A 16,332-nucleotide genomic window follows, 5' to 3' on the forward strand; every position below is an offset into this window, starting at 1 on the left:
ATCTTTTTATTTTTATTTTTATGAGACCGATAAGAGAAGGATAGATCATACATCCCATTCCATGCATACGTAATAAAGGGCAATGCAAAATGCTAAAGCAAAAACATACATTAAGTTAAGACAAGTCTTTTAACTTACTTAGCTCTTAGTAGACAGCAATAGTTGGCCTACCCACTTGGTACCATTTAGATTTCTCTGCAGACACAAAATCCTCACACTGCTTACTACAGACAGAAAATGACTGTCCACGAACAAAACATTATCAATCCTCTAAAATTAGCACAGTTTTTTTCTGTCCACTAATGTCATTTAAATCTCTCTCAATCCCATCCTTCAGATTGTCCAAACAAGAAGTTAATCAATGGTTGTAGAATCATAAATAAAAATGGACAACTAGGGTTGGTCCACATGTTCTTCAATAATTGATATTGTGAGATCTCGGGCGAGCAGCCATCAAAATAAAATCTCTTTAGATATACCAAATTAATATAGAAGAGTATCCCTCTTAAAATCACTCGACCAAAAGATAGTTTAATATCGATGTCTCAAGAAAAAAACAATGTTATTAAATTATCAATGTCCTTCCTGTTTCAATGAATCTTTTTTTTTTTATATATATCAAAAGATAAATACGCAACAAAAACAATCGGATCAACAACCAAAAACTCTTGAGCAGCGTATCACTCCAAATATGCTGATGATATATTGCCCCCTTTTAGATTGGACAAAATTTAAATTAGCCCTTAAACTTGTCTCCTAAAGTTGAAATTTAACTTTTTAATAAATAAACCTAATATGTATATATTATTGAATTAATGCTGAGTTTTCTTTATTATATACATATTTAGGAAGTAAAAGATTAGCAAGTTATCTTCAATTTCATTAAGCAACACACCTCCAAAAGAAAACAAACTGAATATGGAAGGCCTCTTGATGTACTTTACTATAGTCATCTTGAACCTCGGCTCATTCAAGACTCAATGTATGTATGTCTAATAGTTTTAGAAATCCTCTGCTAACTTTTACTACAGGTACTTGAATATAGCGATCATTAGTTTTTGCTTATTGAAATTTAACATTTTTGCAAGTTATCTCTAATTGCAAAGGCTATAGCTTCTAAGGATGTAGTCACAAAGGCAAACTGTTTGAAGCTTTAAAAGGTGTTTTGCGAGTCTGATTCCTCAATGCCAGTTGAGAGTCGTATACATCATAACAAGGATATCCCTTGATAAATTATAACTATAATTGAGGAAATTAGGCATCTAGCTATAAGATTTTAGCAATAGTCAATCAATATATGCTGGAAGGAAAGACAATCAAGTAGCAAACTGATTATCTAAGACTAAATGTTTATCCCATAATGTTGGATTTTTATTTTTTCAGTTAGATTAGAGAATTTACAATTCGTAGATATAAATTTGTTGAACTAATAATGAAAATGACAATCTTATACGTTAAAGAAAAAGAGTTTGTATAACACATGCAGGATTTATCATTTTGACTTTAAATTTATTTGGTTTCAAAAGTCTAAGTTATGGGTTTATTGATTAGAAAAAAAGTTTAATTTTGAAATTCTTAACCATGGAACATAAGTTGAGGGGCTAAGTTGATGGGTATTTCTGTGGCGTAAGTTTAGCGACACACTGTATAGTCAAATCGATAGAGCTATTCATAGAGACTCCATTATTGTAAGATTTTGGCAGGTCCTCTCCCCCCCAGAGAAACTGGAATGGCCCACTTGCTGTCTCTTTTTTGCCTCTTGTGGGCTTCAATCACTCTTTGATGATTGTGCATATCATACACCAATCTGTCACCCAGTCATTGTCTCATTCAATAAACAAACAAATAAGGGTCTCTCTTTCTCTCTCCTTCCTTCCACCCATATTAATCCAACATCTTTAATTACTTCACCTGGACCCTGATCTTTTTTCTTTCTTCTTTTTTTCTCTCCAAGATCATCATTATTTATCATTATCATCATTAACAAATTTTCTTTTTCTTTTTGATGATAGTGCTTCTTCTTGGGTTAATCATCTCTCTAGTCATTATTTACCTCAAGGCATCAATTGGGTAATTTGTCTTTGATATGATATGACCCTCTCTAATACATAGATGTGTTTAAACATTTTTCAAAACCCTAATTATTGTCCAGCATAAAAGATACATCAACTTTACCATAAAAAGATGACAAACATATTATTAACATTATCAAACCATTTTCTATTCCTTCTTTTCTTTATCTTTTCTAACAATGTGAAAATTTTCAAACAAGAAAACAGATTATTTAATCCTGAGATTCTACATTACAAGGTCGATCTAGCACTGGATTCTTTAATATGGCTGAGGTCTTTCTTGACCCCTTTGGTTTATTTACAGCCATCTGAGTGCAGGGAGTAAAAGGGACCCTTGAATTGACGATACCTGCTAAATGGGAGGCTAGCAGTGAGAGATGTAACATCTCCTTCGTTCATGTTTCTTTTCTTTTCTTTTCCCTTTTGCTATAGCTTACAGTTGGAATAGCAGTTTACATTTGTCATTTGTTTTTCTTCCAATTCTTGTGCTCATCGCAAGGAATTTTTCGCAAAAGATCTTTTCCACTTTGAACTGCTAAAGCTAAAATCATGCACACGTATCTTTAAAGTGAACAAAAGTTGACAGATACGGATTCAAATTATTGAAACACTGTTGTTGGTACCCCTCCCCAGAAAAAAAAAACAAAGGAGGAAGAATTATTGAACTACTGTTCCAATATCTCAACCCTTAGCAAGAAAAGCGAGTAACATATTGATCCAATGACATCAAGACTAGCTAGAGTAGTTATCATGTTAAATTGTTAATCTCCACAAGTTTTCTTTTTCTTTTTCTCATCTTCTTTAGTTTTATCTTCTATTAAATAATCATTGGAGAAAAGAAAAGCATTTCGAGTTTGGATATTTATCATTTTAAAGGAGATGCTGAGAGGTATGACTTTTAATTTAAAATTTTATTCCAATAGATATTAATTAATTCCAGACATTTAGAGTGCAAAAGTATGATTATATTGTATATATATATATATAACTATTAAAATAGGGTTTAGCTTAGCTAGGATACTTTCAGTTATTCAGTTGAGTGGTTTCAGTCATCTTCTTTTCTGAAATTACGTGTAACCCAATGATATATTCCACCTCAAGACAACATTTATTTTTTCTTTAATTTTTATGTAATTAGTATCGAATATCTCTAAACCAAGGACTTGCTTTTCTGCAAATCTTAGATTAAAAGTGTTTATGTCTGCTTTTATTCTTTCAAAATGAGAATAACTTTATTTTCTTTTCCTGTCCTTAAATGATGGTGAAAGAAAAGATACCTGATTTAAGTAAGTTATCATGTTGGTATATAGTAACATTTTTGCTTTATAAAGGCATTTGATTTGTGGTGATAAGGGACTGGCCTCCCTTTAAATAACAAAACAAAAGATCAAATGCCCATGTCTAATTTTTTAAACTTTAACTGGGAAGGAATCTAGGTTTCTATTCATAGTGGAGTATAGGGTTCTTTGGAGTCTTCCCTCTCACAAAGCAACAACTTATCATTTACTCTTCCGCTCGAGTGATCATCATACCTATACGATCAAATTCATGATGCTTTTATGGCCTAATGATAGCTTTTTGAAGTTTAAACTCATTAATCACTTTACCTGCTACATAAATTTTCAATTATGATTCAGTTCTTATGCCATCTGCCATGAAGTGTTCAAGGGTTATATAGTATAAGTTCAGTACTTGATATTCTTTTTTTTTTCGGATTGAGCTTTGCTTTTAGAATTTTGTTCACATATTATTGAGCCGTATAAGTTTTAATTTAGCTAAAGTAGTATGTCTGTTACATTTTTGTCTATCAAAAATTAATAAAACAAAATAATTACTATATAAAAGAAAAAAGATAACTGCATGTTAACTTCTTTTTCTCTACTAACTAATATACTTTCAATGTAAAGTAATTTGTGACCTTATTCTCTTTGTTCTTTTTTTCTTACAAATATTCAAAATTACTTTCCGATCTCTTGGATTTTGTCCTATCAGTCTATATATATTTGGTCCAATAATGCTTATAGCTAGCCAGGAAACTACCACTTGGGAAAAAACAAAACTGCATGATTTGAAGACATATAGTTGGGTGGTGTGGGGTATAAGAGAAAATGTGAATTCAGATGTTCTTAGTAAGAACTGGCAAGTATTGATAATTTTAAAAGGTTGTTACAAATTGATTCTACTGTTCCTTGAGTGCTGACTAATGGTTTGTCTTCAAATTGATGGAGTGATGAGGCACTTTTTAAAGGAAAAAGAAGAAAAGAGGATTTTGGTACAATTTGGTCTGTTGTTAGTGTGATCTCTCTACTTGTCAGTCTTTTACAGATACTTGAGCAGAACTTTTCCACTTGTGGCTGAGTTTATTCAGCATTCGCTTGGTAAATGGAAAGTTCACTTACATTATTACAAAGCAACCTTATTGGATGAAGAAGGAGAAGAAGAAGAAGAAGGAATCAAGCCATCAAAGGCTTGGAAATATCTTTTTATCATAAAGTTCTGATACATGCATGAAGCCCATGTTGCCATCCTAGGTTAATAATCATTTTATAATCCTTGCAAACAATATCTATCCCAATCTTCATGTTAAGCTATATACGAGGAGAAACTGCTGTGTACTAAAACTTGGGTATTGGACAAAAATATTTGTCCTAAATTCTGAATCCAAACTACAAAAATAATATATATAAATATATATATATATAGTTTCTTTCTCCATTACTAAAAAATTCTACAGAAAAATGTGTTATTTTATGAAATTCTTAGTTTATTTATTTATTAAAAGTATAGTAAGTGTGATCGATATGATAGCTATATTGTGGGGTCATCCTCCTCCTTGTAAATTACTTAGTATAAAAGTGATAATTTCACTAATATTGGCAAATGGAGACACGAGGGAGTGACGATTGAATGTTTAAAAGACAACTTACCTCATTTTCTAAGATTTTATTTTAACCTTTTCTTTTCTGAGAACAGGTTTTTATTATAATTTGATGAGATTTATTAAATTGTTGAAAGTCAAAAGTGAAATTTAACTATAGTATTACATGCCTGTTAAATATTGTTATTAAAAAGTAGTACATTTAATTTTTCAATTTCATGGAATCGAAATGTTTGTTTCCCTTTGAATTGATTAATTTTTTTACTAAATTGTTTCTACAAACTTATTTTAAAAAATATATTAATTTATAGGTTTTGCTCTGAAAAATAAATAAATTTTTTTTTTTGGCTATCGCAATTCCAAACATAGTATACAAAAATAAACTTCATTGTGATGTATTATATTCCGTTTTTAGCATAGAAACTCAAACTTTAGATTTTTCTAGCCCTCCTGTTATGAATGGTCAGAGTCGCACAACAACTACTAAATCGGGACCCTGAATGGGATTAAGATGTATCCCGCCAAAACAAAAAAATTATATCCGTATTATTCCTATCCAGTTCTCAGTTTACATTCGCTTCAGAGTAGGATGATTCTGAAGTAGACGCTACCGAATCCGCCCCATCAGATAAGACGCTTGAAGGACTTAGCGCCGTGATAAGTGGTATCGAAGTGACAATGAATCGAACCAGATCGAAACATTCAGCAATTTGACTTGGCATAACCTAACGATATATCTAACAAAGATGGCTTGCCAGAAGAAGTAAACGATTTAGTTGGTGATGCTAACTCGGGATTCTAATGTTACTCTACACGTGAATGGTAGAGAATACTTGATTGGTTGATGGAATGCTCATGGCAATTTATAGAAATTGCACTGTAAACTATAAAACTCCAGTTATTATTGAGTTACCAAAAAGAACTCAAGTATGATGTGTAGTTATTACTTCACAAAAAATAAAATAAAAGTAAGAGCTGCTCACACCCTAATAGTATTTGTGGTTATGCTCTTGAATGGAAAACTTAAATTCTATGCTTTTTCTTAATCATCCGTAATAAACAAATATATATATATATATATATATATATATATAAAGACTAATCAAACTAAGCAAAATTTATTTCATTAATTAATTGTTTCAAAAGAAATGAGTATTTAGTTTATAAATATAATATTAATTATTAAATTAAATATTTATATACTCTAGGTTTTGTTTATATGTCCATAATTAAAAAATACATTCATCGTTTGAATGTTCAAATATAAACTCTTAAAATAAATGGTACCTTTTTATTCATCAAGAATATATAGGCGTGACGTAAGTAAGATTTAGCTTTGGGGGGGTTTCCAAGGCTCTGTTTGCTTGCATTATCTGTCGCACTAGAAGCATGTAGTCAACGAGAGTGTGATCTCGTTATCTATGTCAATAAATGAGACTGTGATCAATTGAATGCATTTAATTACACCTATTCATTTTTTTTTTATAAATCTTAAAAAGAATAAGCAAAGCAACTATTCTCTGCAAGTGATATATTAGGTAATAACTGTTTTAAATAGTCAAAATTCTAAATTAATTTTTCAGATTTCAACCAAAAGGAAAGCTAAGAACAAGTATATACATACGTAATTAATTTCTAATTTCTTATTAGTAATGGAGCGCAGAGCCCAACTTTACGCCATGTCGTAAAAGAAATCAGAAAAAGCCCAAACCCGAAGTGTCTTCTTTTGGTCTACAAATGGGCAATATTAATGTTTTTCCCATGGCCCGTTTTAATTATGGCGGGAAGACTGAGAAATTTGCGGCAAAACCACCAGTTCAGTTCAGGTAGTCCTTAAATTTCCTCAATCGTTTACCGCCTGATTAACTGACGATCATCCATGGCCACATTAGAAGAAATAACTGATCTCTTCTCGAAACTCGCATTTCACCTCCAAACCCTGTCTCATGCTTCGTCGCCAAAAGATTCAAATTCTTTTATTGATCTCTCAATTTCAAAGCTTAATCAGTCTCTCAACATAATTGACAATACTCAAACTAGGGTTTTAGATACCGCTCTCTCTCTCATGTGCTTCAGAGCGCCACAGGTACTAAACTCTCTCTCTTTTATTGGGGATACTAGGTTAGAGTTTTGACTTGATTGTTCGTTTCTGCTATTTAGGTTTTTGATTCTACGATTGAGTATCTGGTGAAGACAATTGTTAGTGTGTTGTCTTCTTCGATAAGGTGTAACGTGTTGCGATTGGAGAAAGAAGAGGTTTTGCAAATTGGTAGTGCAATTTCCAAAAAAAGTTTTCTTGAATTTATTCAAGTTGTCAATGACGTTGTTTCGAAATTAGAGGAAAATGGTTAGCTTTCTCCTTTCCAATGTATTTTCGTGTTATTATTTTGTGTTATGTAACGTTATAATGAAGTATCATATCATCATCCGAAAGGAGGTTTGACCGATGATTCATTGATTATTTGTGGTCTACATTTGATAATCCTACTGAGTTACATTTAATTATTTATTTTGTATTTTGTAGGGATGCCTTGTCATTTGCTTTTATGTGCTTTCGCTAGAGTTGCGGTTTCAGCATCCTGCTATAGATATTTGGTCCCCTCAATGCATGTATTGGATACTAAATCAATTAATGGAAAAAGCTCTGCTCTTTCAAAGCTCCTCTGTTCCTTGCCTAAAGACTCTCTGAACAACCATGAAATACCACCAAGGTTTGCCATGGAAGGATTTTTATTTTTTTAATATGAAAATTATGAGTGATACTTGAGGTTTTATCACGCTTTCTCCGCCTTAAAAATGTGTGAATAAAAAGGTTAAGATGACTTATTCTGGTTGTTTTGAGATTGCATTTTCTGAAATGTCGTGCTTTGTACTGGATGTTTCCATCTATGTTTAATTTTTCGTGAGGTTTTCGAGGTTTTAGTATGACTTGATTTTCTGCAGGTTGCTATCCTGGTATCTCGATCCACTAGCCTTAAAGCATAATATCTCAAATATTTTGCAAGTCACCATGGAAAGGCCTTTCCTTCTTTCGAGCAAGGAATTTTATGACAGGATGGAGTGGCGCTCCATTCTTATGTGCTTGGTGCTTTCTCCAACTATGTTTATTCATACTAAAGCGCTATTACACAATTGGTTTATGTTGACGTGAGTACCTATATCTTGATTTCTTCACTTTCCTTGATGGAACTCGTGTTATTTAGTTCCTAAGGAACTTAATACATATTTTTGTTTTTCTTATTCAAAACTAATCCAGTTTAAGCTTCTTTTAATATTAAATTTACTGATATGCTAGCCAGATACTTTCATTTGGTTCCCATGGCCTATTTTGAACAACTTGATTTTGTGAACTTGACAATTTTTGTTCTTCTCTTCTTTGGCCCAACGGCCATTACTATTAAAGGCAGCTGTCCTCTTTCGCCCATCAACAGAAAAATAGCGGGGTTGTAGTGTTCTTATTCTGAATAACTGGCATTGACTTCACACTTGGACACTGAGCATACCTGCTACTTATTCTTTTCTAGGAGATATAATGAGGCAGTTAGAACCTTTCTGCATGACCAAAATATAGCTCAATATTTCAACCTTTATTAGCATTTTGCAAACATATCGAATAAATTTTAGCAAGGCTTTCTCATAATTAACTGGAGGTGAGTATTGTTCTTCTTCTTTCGCGATTTCAATAATTATAACACTTCTTCTTATCTCTGCTACCAACTAGATTATCTGTAATTGACCAAACTATTCATCTTTGAATCATTATTATCACCTATATCGGTTTTTCTTTGTTATCATCCAAGGTATGTTGTCTAAAAGACAATATACAACTATGTAATATTTTACTTCCAACATTCTATTTGCTGTCCAAACTCATTTTATCAAATTAATAATTATACAACATCCATCTTGTTACTTGTGCAACAGGGGTCTGGGTTCTATACTAGAACTTCTAATTGAATTAGTTGCGCTGATACTAGATGTCATCTCTAGACCAACATGGTGGGGCATGTCAATGGAATTGGGATCAAAGCTACCATATGCTAATGCATATTTCCCCTACAAAAACCATTTATTAAGGATCTTGGTCGGCCCACTCTCATCTATAAGTTTTCTTCAATTAGTTTATCGGACAACAGAGTCCGTTTCTCATATCATGGAACAATTTGGTCGGACTTGTAAGGCATCAGTACTGAAGATTGCATCAACAGAGTCCAAGTCTATCTGGTAAATACTTGCTTAATATTAATGAGAAAAACCTCTGTGGCATTTACTATGTCTTAATACCACTTCCCAAGTTTTTTCTTGAACTGTTGCATCGCAGGGCTCTTGCAATCTGCTTTCCAGATTGGTTTTATTTTGCTTCGGTTTTACTCTTCTCCACCAATTGTTTTCAAAAGAGTCATCAGTCAAAACGCATATTTGGAGTACCCAAATCTGGAAAAACAAATAACAAAGAACAATCTCCTCCTGCTGCTGCTGCTGCAAGATACATTGCTTGGATTCTGAGTCCTAACAACCAATCTCAACAAGATTGGCTATTTGGTGGTTTGACTAAAATATCAGAGTTTTGGACCCTGAGACAAATTGACTTGGGTACTTCTGGCAGAGATATAGCTAGCTGCAGGAAGAAACTTAAGAATTCCAAATGTTATAACATTGAAGAGGATTTTAGTCTTGGAACTGAGGATAACTGTCAAACCATTGGCCTCTGGCTTAAAGAATTCCAAAGTATCATGAAGCATGGTAACGAATCTGTCAACAATTTGTACTCCTGTGAAGCAAATTCATACGTTTTTGCTTTTGAGAACCATATGTTTTTCAGGAGAATCCCATTGGGCATCTTGATTGGTTTCCCAAGTTATGTAAATGAAGATGGATTTGAACTTCTGTTGCATTATGCTGCAACTGGTAGGATGCTTCCTTTAACGACTAAGAACGATAGAAAGGATCATTTAGAAAAAAAGTCTATGGGACTAGAAGATCTGGGCCTAGGAAGCAATAGTAAAAAGGAAGCTGTTGCAGGTGCCTGTCTTGTCTTCAGTTTAAGTGATACTGTTGAGAGGATATCTGCCTCGTTATTTGAGAATGAAAAAAGTGGGCTGGACGCTATTTCCCAGGTGAAATTGAGGGCAGGCAGGTATTTGATAAAGTGTCTTAAGAGCCTCATCCAGCTCAATATTGCTGAAGATGGACATGCGACGCAGATGGATCTCCATGATAGACTGGAGCGATGGAGGCATCAAGGGCAAGAAATGTTAAATATTGACAAAGATCTAGATGATGCCATTAAGGCCTTGAGTAATGAATTATTACCATCATGAAGGGGTCTTGTGAAGGACATAGGCCTTTTGTTGATAATGGTGTTTTTTCTTGGACTTTGTTATTGTACAAGCTTGCACTCAATCTCTCAGCGTTTAAGCTAACTATCTCAATCATCCACTGAAAGCTATTGGGTTTCTGGTTTTGCATGCTACTTTATCTCTCATGTGCTTCAAAGCACCAAAGGTCAGTTCTGTCCAAATTCTCATCACCCAGTGTTCTCTCTCTTTTCTAGGGTATAGTAGAATAGACTATAGAGCTTGTTTTATTTTTTTTCTTTATTGTTCTCTTATAGGTTTTGATTCAGTGATCGAGTATCTGGCGAAGACCGTTGTTAGTTTGTCTCCAATAATTTGTAAGGTGTTGCATTTCCAGAAAGAAGAGGCTTCGGGTGCCAATCACTTATGTGGGTATCGATGTTCTTAATCGTGTCTTTCGAAAATGGATAAATGAGTTGAGCTTCCCCCTTCTCTCAGTTAAGTGCTCCCTCAATTATACTGAGGGGGCATTTGGTTCACTGTTTGAGAAAGATTACAGGCCAGCCTATTGTTGGGTTCTGGTTCATGGTGAATCTTCATAGTAGATTGGATTGGCAGAGATAACAAGGTAAGGATTTTTAAAACTTGACCAAGTTCTCGATGATCCCATTGAGGACTGGATTGAATTGTTTATGCACTGGATTATTTTGTGTTCATACTAGCATGTTCACTCTCAACTACATGGACATGGGAAAATAACGAACTAAAATTTGTTCTTCCATTGTTTTGAATTGTTGTGGCAAGTAATACATTATTATCTTTACAAACTCTCAAAGATATCTTTACAATCACTTATCTTTGGCTTTGCCAAATTGCGATAAACGTTTTCAACAGAGAAAACAATAATCTTTGAAAGAATGAATCCAAGAAAAAAAAGACAAAAAGAAAATTCTAGATTCTGAATACTTTTCCACAATTCAATTTTGAAATTCAGGTTTTCAGCTGCATTGAAGTTGGACCGAAAGCCTCTTTGCACTTCCTGGACAAGGATCCCCTCCAAAAGTTGCAGGAGCCACATCTATATCGCATGCTCCCTTTCCAATGCAGTACTGCAAGAGGTTACGTGAAGTTACAATCAGTTAATGAAAGTGAAATTTCAAAATGGCTATATAATCTGAAGAGAAAATGAAATTGGCAAGAACAGAGCTCAAGTTCTGTGATAAATTTTTCCTACTGTTAAAGAATTTCATTTTTGTTGCTTAGGTACGTACCTTTTGGAAAGGGTCCCATGACTTTAAGGCATGACACTTCCCCTGTCGATAGGCGCCGCATCTACCCTGAGGCCATCCGTAGCTGGCAAAGACGATCTTAGAGAACTTCTGGCCTGGCGGACACCACAGATGGGCTTTGGGCGTGACTGGGATGTTCTCTGTCCAGCTTTTCATTTCTGGTTGGTCATCATCTATATCAGCACAAACACTTCCTACAACTCTTTTTACCAAAGAAATTCCTGTCGGATCACCACCCATTTCTTCGAATACAACTAACAGATTCCCCGTGGGTTTCAGCCATGAGCGTGGAACATGATACCTGAGAGAAATTTCGTTATTAAAATTATTCAAATTGTGCTGATAAACTAAAGACTGAAACAAGCCAGTAAGTAGTTTTCTCACCATTGTTGAGGGGGCTGTCCGCATCCAGATCTACATTTCTGATCATCATAATATCCGGCGTAATCACAATCTTTACAATTACCTTTGGCGGTATATGCAGGCCAGTGGCGTCCAATACTTCGGCCATTTATATACATCTGACCTTTACCCATGCTACCCATATATAAAGCTACTGGATCGTTGCCTGGCGGTGCATTAATGAAAGTCTGAAATTTGTATGCTCAATCGTCAGTTGGGTTCTCAGAAAATTTCATATGCTGTCTTTGCAAAAATAAGAGAACAACAAAATGAACATGAAAGTTTTTGGTGGCCGAAGCAACTTTTACCTTGTACCATGTTAGCGGTGTCTTTTTAGCCAATTGTGCTCCTTGGGCCCAGCCAACATTTGCACCTCCAGAGAAGAGTTTCAAATCTTCGCCCTTCAGACCAATCTGCTCAGACACAGAAATATATGATTCTCAAGTCTGACCAATAAGATTTGTTTAATGCAGCAAATCTGCTGGATTAACAATAATTGATTTGATTTCTTTAGCAATAGCATGCAATTGGTCTACCTAAGACCATTTCAGTAAAATTCAGTAAATTTGTCAATAACAAACCTTGTAAGACCATTTCCATTTTGTCATGTCTAGTGTCCCTTGATTCAGACCCTGCAATGTGACTGGACCTAGAACCCCAACATTCCATGTATCATAATGCACACCGACATTCTGAAATCAATCGACAAGGCAACATTTAGTTGAAACAATATAATCTCAGCCAGAGCAATGTTTGAAAGAAATAAACAGACATCAGAAGAGTGAGAATACTGACAGCAAGACCGACAGTAGCACTTAACAAAGCAATCTTGTTAACACCACCCACTAACTTCACATTCTGGCTAAATGTTAACTTAGGATTCTCCAATGATCCATATGCAGATCCTGTAATCACAGTGAAATGATGAGTAAGCAGAAGATGGAGATGCAAAGTGTATTTAGTCGTTCAAGATGCCAGTAAGAATTACCTGCTAAATGACCATTGATAAAAACATGCAAAACATGGCCAGCTGAAGCAACTGTCAGAAAAGGATTTTTGCCAGACCTCAAAAACCCTTCGTTAGAGTTTATAGTTACACTGAAAGAACAAAATCAATGTTCAAATCAGCAAAGGTGAATAGTGTTCAGAATACCCTTTTTTATGGCTATTAATTAGAGGCATAAAATACTTACTCTGTCATGTACCACAAATAATCAGTTTTATCACCAGTGAGATACTTCTGCTCCCATAGTCCGACCTTGGTAAATGTACCAGCAGAATAACCAACGGGAACTTCATCAATATGTGACTGCCAAGAAAATCCAGAAGCAACAGGCATCATCCACTTCTGGGTGCTTTGGGCACTAATCTGCACAAAAGTTAGCAGAATTTGTTAAATTCTATTCTCTTTTTTCATGCACGAATAACTTCAATGTTGAAAGGAAGCAAAAGGGTACTTCTTACTTTTGCAGTGTTATAAACTACAGTCTTGCAATCAGGGAGAACACTGATGGACCAACGTGGTAGCGAATATGGCTTGTTCCAGAAGTTAACTCGAGCAGAGTATTGTGTGTCATAGTTTGCCAAGAATGCTGCACATCCCATCTTTGATTGGAAAACATGAGCCTAAAAACAGCGCAGAGATTAGGAATAAAATTCTTAAAAGAACAATCACAGAAATCTATTAGAACTTTAATATTTAGACTTTCTTTTACACCTCTTGATTTTTCCCAAGTGATATCACTGTAGGATCCGCTGAGACTAAAGCGCGTTCAGATTGCTTGATAGCTCTGTGCAAATCTCTTAAATGTCCCCACTTTGGATCATGTGTTAGTCCTGGTTGAGAAAGAGACATCAAAATCAGATTTATCTAACCTAGAAATTACTGGGAGTTATCATATCCTACTGCCATGTTTTAGTAGTTAGAACCTTTTGCTTAAGTAATGAGAATTACCATATTCATCAAGAGGGGCATCATAATCATAGCTAGTGGCCATGAAAAGGCCTGCAGTTCTGTCAAAATTGGTTCCTCCATGGTACTGCAGATGATAACAATGGAAGGAAAATTTTCTTTTGTTAAAAATGTCAATTTAATACATCCAAGCGAATGAATTCTTCTTTGAAATTTGAAGTTGCACATACCATATAATAATTTACAAATGAACCACTGGCTGCTATAAACCTCGCAACTGAAAATGCTGTATCTTCTGGTGGCCTATAAGGAACTGAAGCACCCCATTCTGTATACCTGATAGCATCATAATTGGTCTTTTAGAATAGCTTCTAACAAAGAGATGAATCTCTAGATACATTCTAATATGATCCTATTTCTACTACTCACCAGCCAGTCCAGTTTTCTGTCCATACTTTGGGTTTATTGTAGTTGTTTGGTTTGTAGCCTTCACAGTAGAATCCATTGCAGGTATCAATCTGCAAATCGTAAGAAGAAGACAAGAATTAGACTTTTACATACTCTTAGTCATCAGAGATGTTTGTCATTTCCACTAATACGAAATGACTTACTGTAGGATCAGGGGCATCCTCTTGCTTGCACATGATCCATGGGACTCCTGTATTGAGACCCGTTGCCATTGCAGCTGCCCATTTTGTATAAGCTTTACCTGGAGCACCAATTGTCCATTCCACTGGTCCATATTCATTTTCTATCTGTTAGACGATAAAGAAAACAAATTACTTGAGCAAAATCTGTTGGCTAGTTGAAGATAAAATTGATTCAAGAGCAATAAATCAACCCTAACCCAATTCTTGAAACATAGTAAAAAATATAACAGTGCAATATTTCCTATACCTGAGACAGAATTATAGGACCTCCTTGAGTTTGAAACAACTTTTGTTCCTTCATCATATTGACAATCAGCGTAACAAACTTTTGCATTGCCGCCTTCATTGTAGCCATCAAAATCCAGAGTTGTTGGAAACAAAGAGATTAGGCTGAAGGGTAATTGCAATTAACAAAGAAAGAAAAAGATTTCCAATCACTAACCTTAAAAGGTCCATTATCAGTTCTAAATTCAATACCAGGGACATACTTTAGCCACATAGGAAATCCCCTGAACAAGGAACGAAGCTTGTTAAGGTAAAAATTGCTATCCTCTCTAAGTGTTAAAGCAACCTAATTGATAGGTTCATATGTTAATTACCCAAAGTTCCATTCAGCACAAACATAAGGTCCGATTCGGAGATGAACATAGAGACCTGCTTGCTGTACCAACTTGATGAACTTGACTAGATCATACCTATCCTGAAAGTAATACTGTTTTTTTTTTTTTTTTTTTTGGTGGGACAAAGATGAAAACTTTCTATGAGTTCTTTATACCCAATAATCAAATAATCAAGTTAAACTCGAAGATTATGCTGTTCTTGAATTACTTGTCCAGGAGAAGGTTCATGTCCATTCCAGAATACATAAGTTTGTATCACTTCTATGCCTCCCTCTTTGGCTTTCTGAATGAGACCTGGCCACATCTGTGCCCACCACAAAAACCATACAAAAAGAATCAAAATATTAGCTCAATTTACACAAGTATGTTCCAAATTATATACAGAAGAAATAAAAGTCCAAAAGTTTCAATAATATTACAGTCTTGGTTTTTTTAATGGTTTCCAATTTATTTTCAGTTTTGTCTTGTTATGTGATCTAAAGTGTAGGAACGTTTGACGTCATTGCTGCTCAGAGGCAGTCCACATGCTGTCTGCATATTAGCCAATGATATGAAGATTTTTCAAGACTCTTTAGGACTGGCCAGAACTAATGCAAATTTACCCAACAAACAGAACACAAAATATTCATAAAACTCTGGACGACCATTTGTTGTCTTGATACCAAAAGTAAAAATATTAACTTATTACTTTAACCAAAGGTTTCAAACTCTTACAAAACATTTACCAAAAACTTTTTTTTTTTTTTTTTAAAAGGGAGGGTTAAGACAAAACAAATGTATGAAAATACTGAGTTTATAAGAATTTCAGATATATGGAAGACAAAAATGGGAAAAATAGCCATCAATCATCAGGGAACTGATTTGTACCTCAGGAGTGCTTCTTGGGTAGTGAATGGATCCTGAAATAAGGATTCTTCTTTGGTTATTGATAGTAATAGCTTTATGGTCATACCAGACAGTAGCTGTGACATTACAAACCCATGCAGTAACAAACAACAGTAGGGATATGAACAAGCTGCCTCTACTCATTTTGAACTTTCAGAGAAAAAAAAAGAAAAAAGAAAAAAAGAAGAGAAAATCTTAATTCTCTTGTAATAAGAATACAAGGCCCTGGAACTAGGAAATATTGCAGGAGTGCTTTTATAGCTAAATTGGAAGAAACATCTCTGCGTACTTTGTATGTAAAGTTGCTCAAGATTTCATCAATTTATA

At 34.5% G+C, this 16,332-nt stretch overlaps 2 protein-coding genes across 4 annotated transcripts; one reads left to right on the plus strand and one right to left on the minus strand.

Annotated features, from left to right (window-relative positions):
- Window positions 1-6,590: 6,590 nt before the first annotated feature.
- LOC8272547 lies at window positions 6,591-12,239 on the plus strand. Of its 3 annotated transcripts, none has more exons than XM_048371550.1 (9): window positions 6,591-7,036; window positions 7,111-7,297; window positions 7,475-7,661; window positions 7,894-8,097; window positions 8,875-9,174; window positions 9,272-10,455; window positions 10,565-10,875; window positions 11,242-11,385; window positions 11,511-12,239. In XM_048371550.1, the coding sequence occupies exons 1-6, from the start codon at window positions 6,830-6,832 to the stop codon at window positions 10,269-10,271; spliced, it is 2,085 nt and encodes a 694-aa protein (XP_048227507.1). In that variant the 5' UTR covers window positions 6,591-6,829; the 3' UTR covers window positions 10,272-10,455; window positions 10,565-10,875; window positions 11,242-11,385; window positions 11,511-12,239. The 3 variants fall into 3 exon arrangements, with proteins under 3 accessions (XP_048227507.1, XP_048227506.1, XP_048227508.1); XM_048371549.1 differs by having other exon boundaries at window positions 11,242-11,365; XM_048371551.1 differs by lacking the exon at window positions 7,111-7,297 and having other exon boundaries at window positions 6,924-7,036; window positions 11,242-11,365.
- LOC8272546 (beta-galactosidase) lies at window positions 11,004-16,318 on the minus strand. Its single transcript, XM_002514063.4, has 19 exons — window positions 15,988-16,318; window positions 15,329-15,424; window positions 15,100-15,212; window positions 14,943-15,009; window positions 14,748-14,840; window positions 14,462-14,605; window positions 14,280-14,368; window positions 14,081-14,186; window positions 13,893-13,977; window positions 13,656-13,774; window positions 13,403-13,564; window positions 13,132-13,307; window positions 12,927-13,036; window positions 12,734-12,843; window positions 12,520-12,630; window positions 12,247-12,351; window positions 11,921-12,126; window positions 11,519-11,837; window positions 11,004-11,356 (listed from the first exon to the last, which is right to left on the minus strand). Exons 1-19 carry the CDS (start codon window positions 16,147-16,149, stop codon window positions 11,246-11,248), a joined length of 2,484 nt encoding a protein of 827 aa, XP_002514109.1. The 5' UTR covers window positions 16,150-16,318; the 3' UTR covers window positions 11,004-11,245.
- Window positions 16,319-16,332: the final 14 nt, after the last annotated feature.

This window comes from Ricinus communis, chromosome 3 (genome assembly GCF_019578655.1).
Source record: "Ricinus communis isolate WT05 ecotype wild-type chromosome 3, ASM1957865v1, whole genome shotgun sequence".
Classification (NCBI taxonomy): domain Eukaryota; kingdom Viridiplantae; phylum Streptophyta; class Magnoliopsida; order Malpighiales; family Euphorbiaceae; genus Ricinus; species Ricinus communis.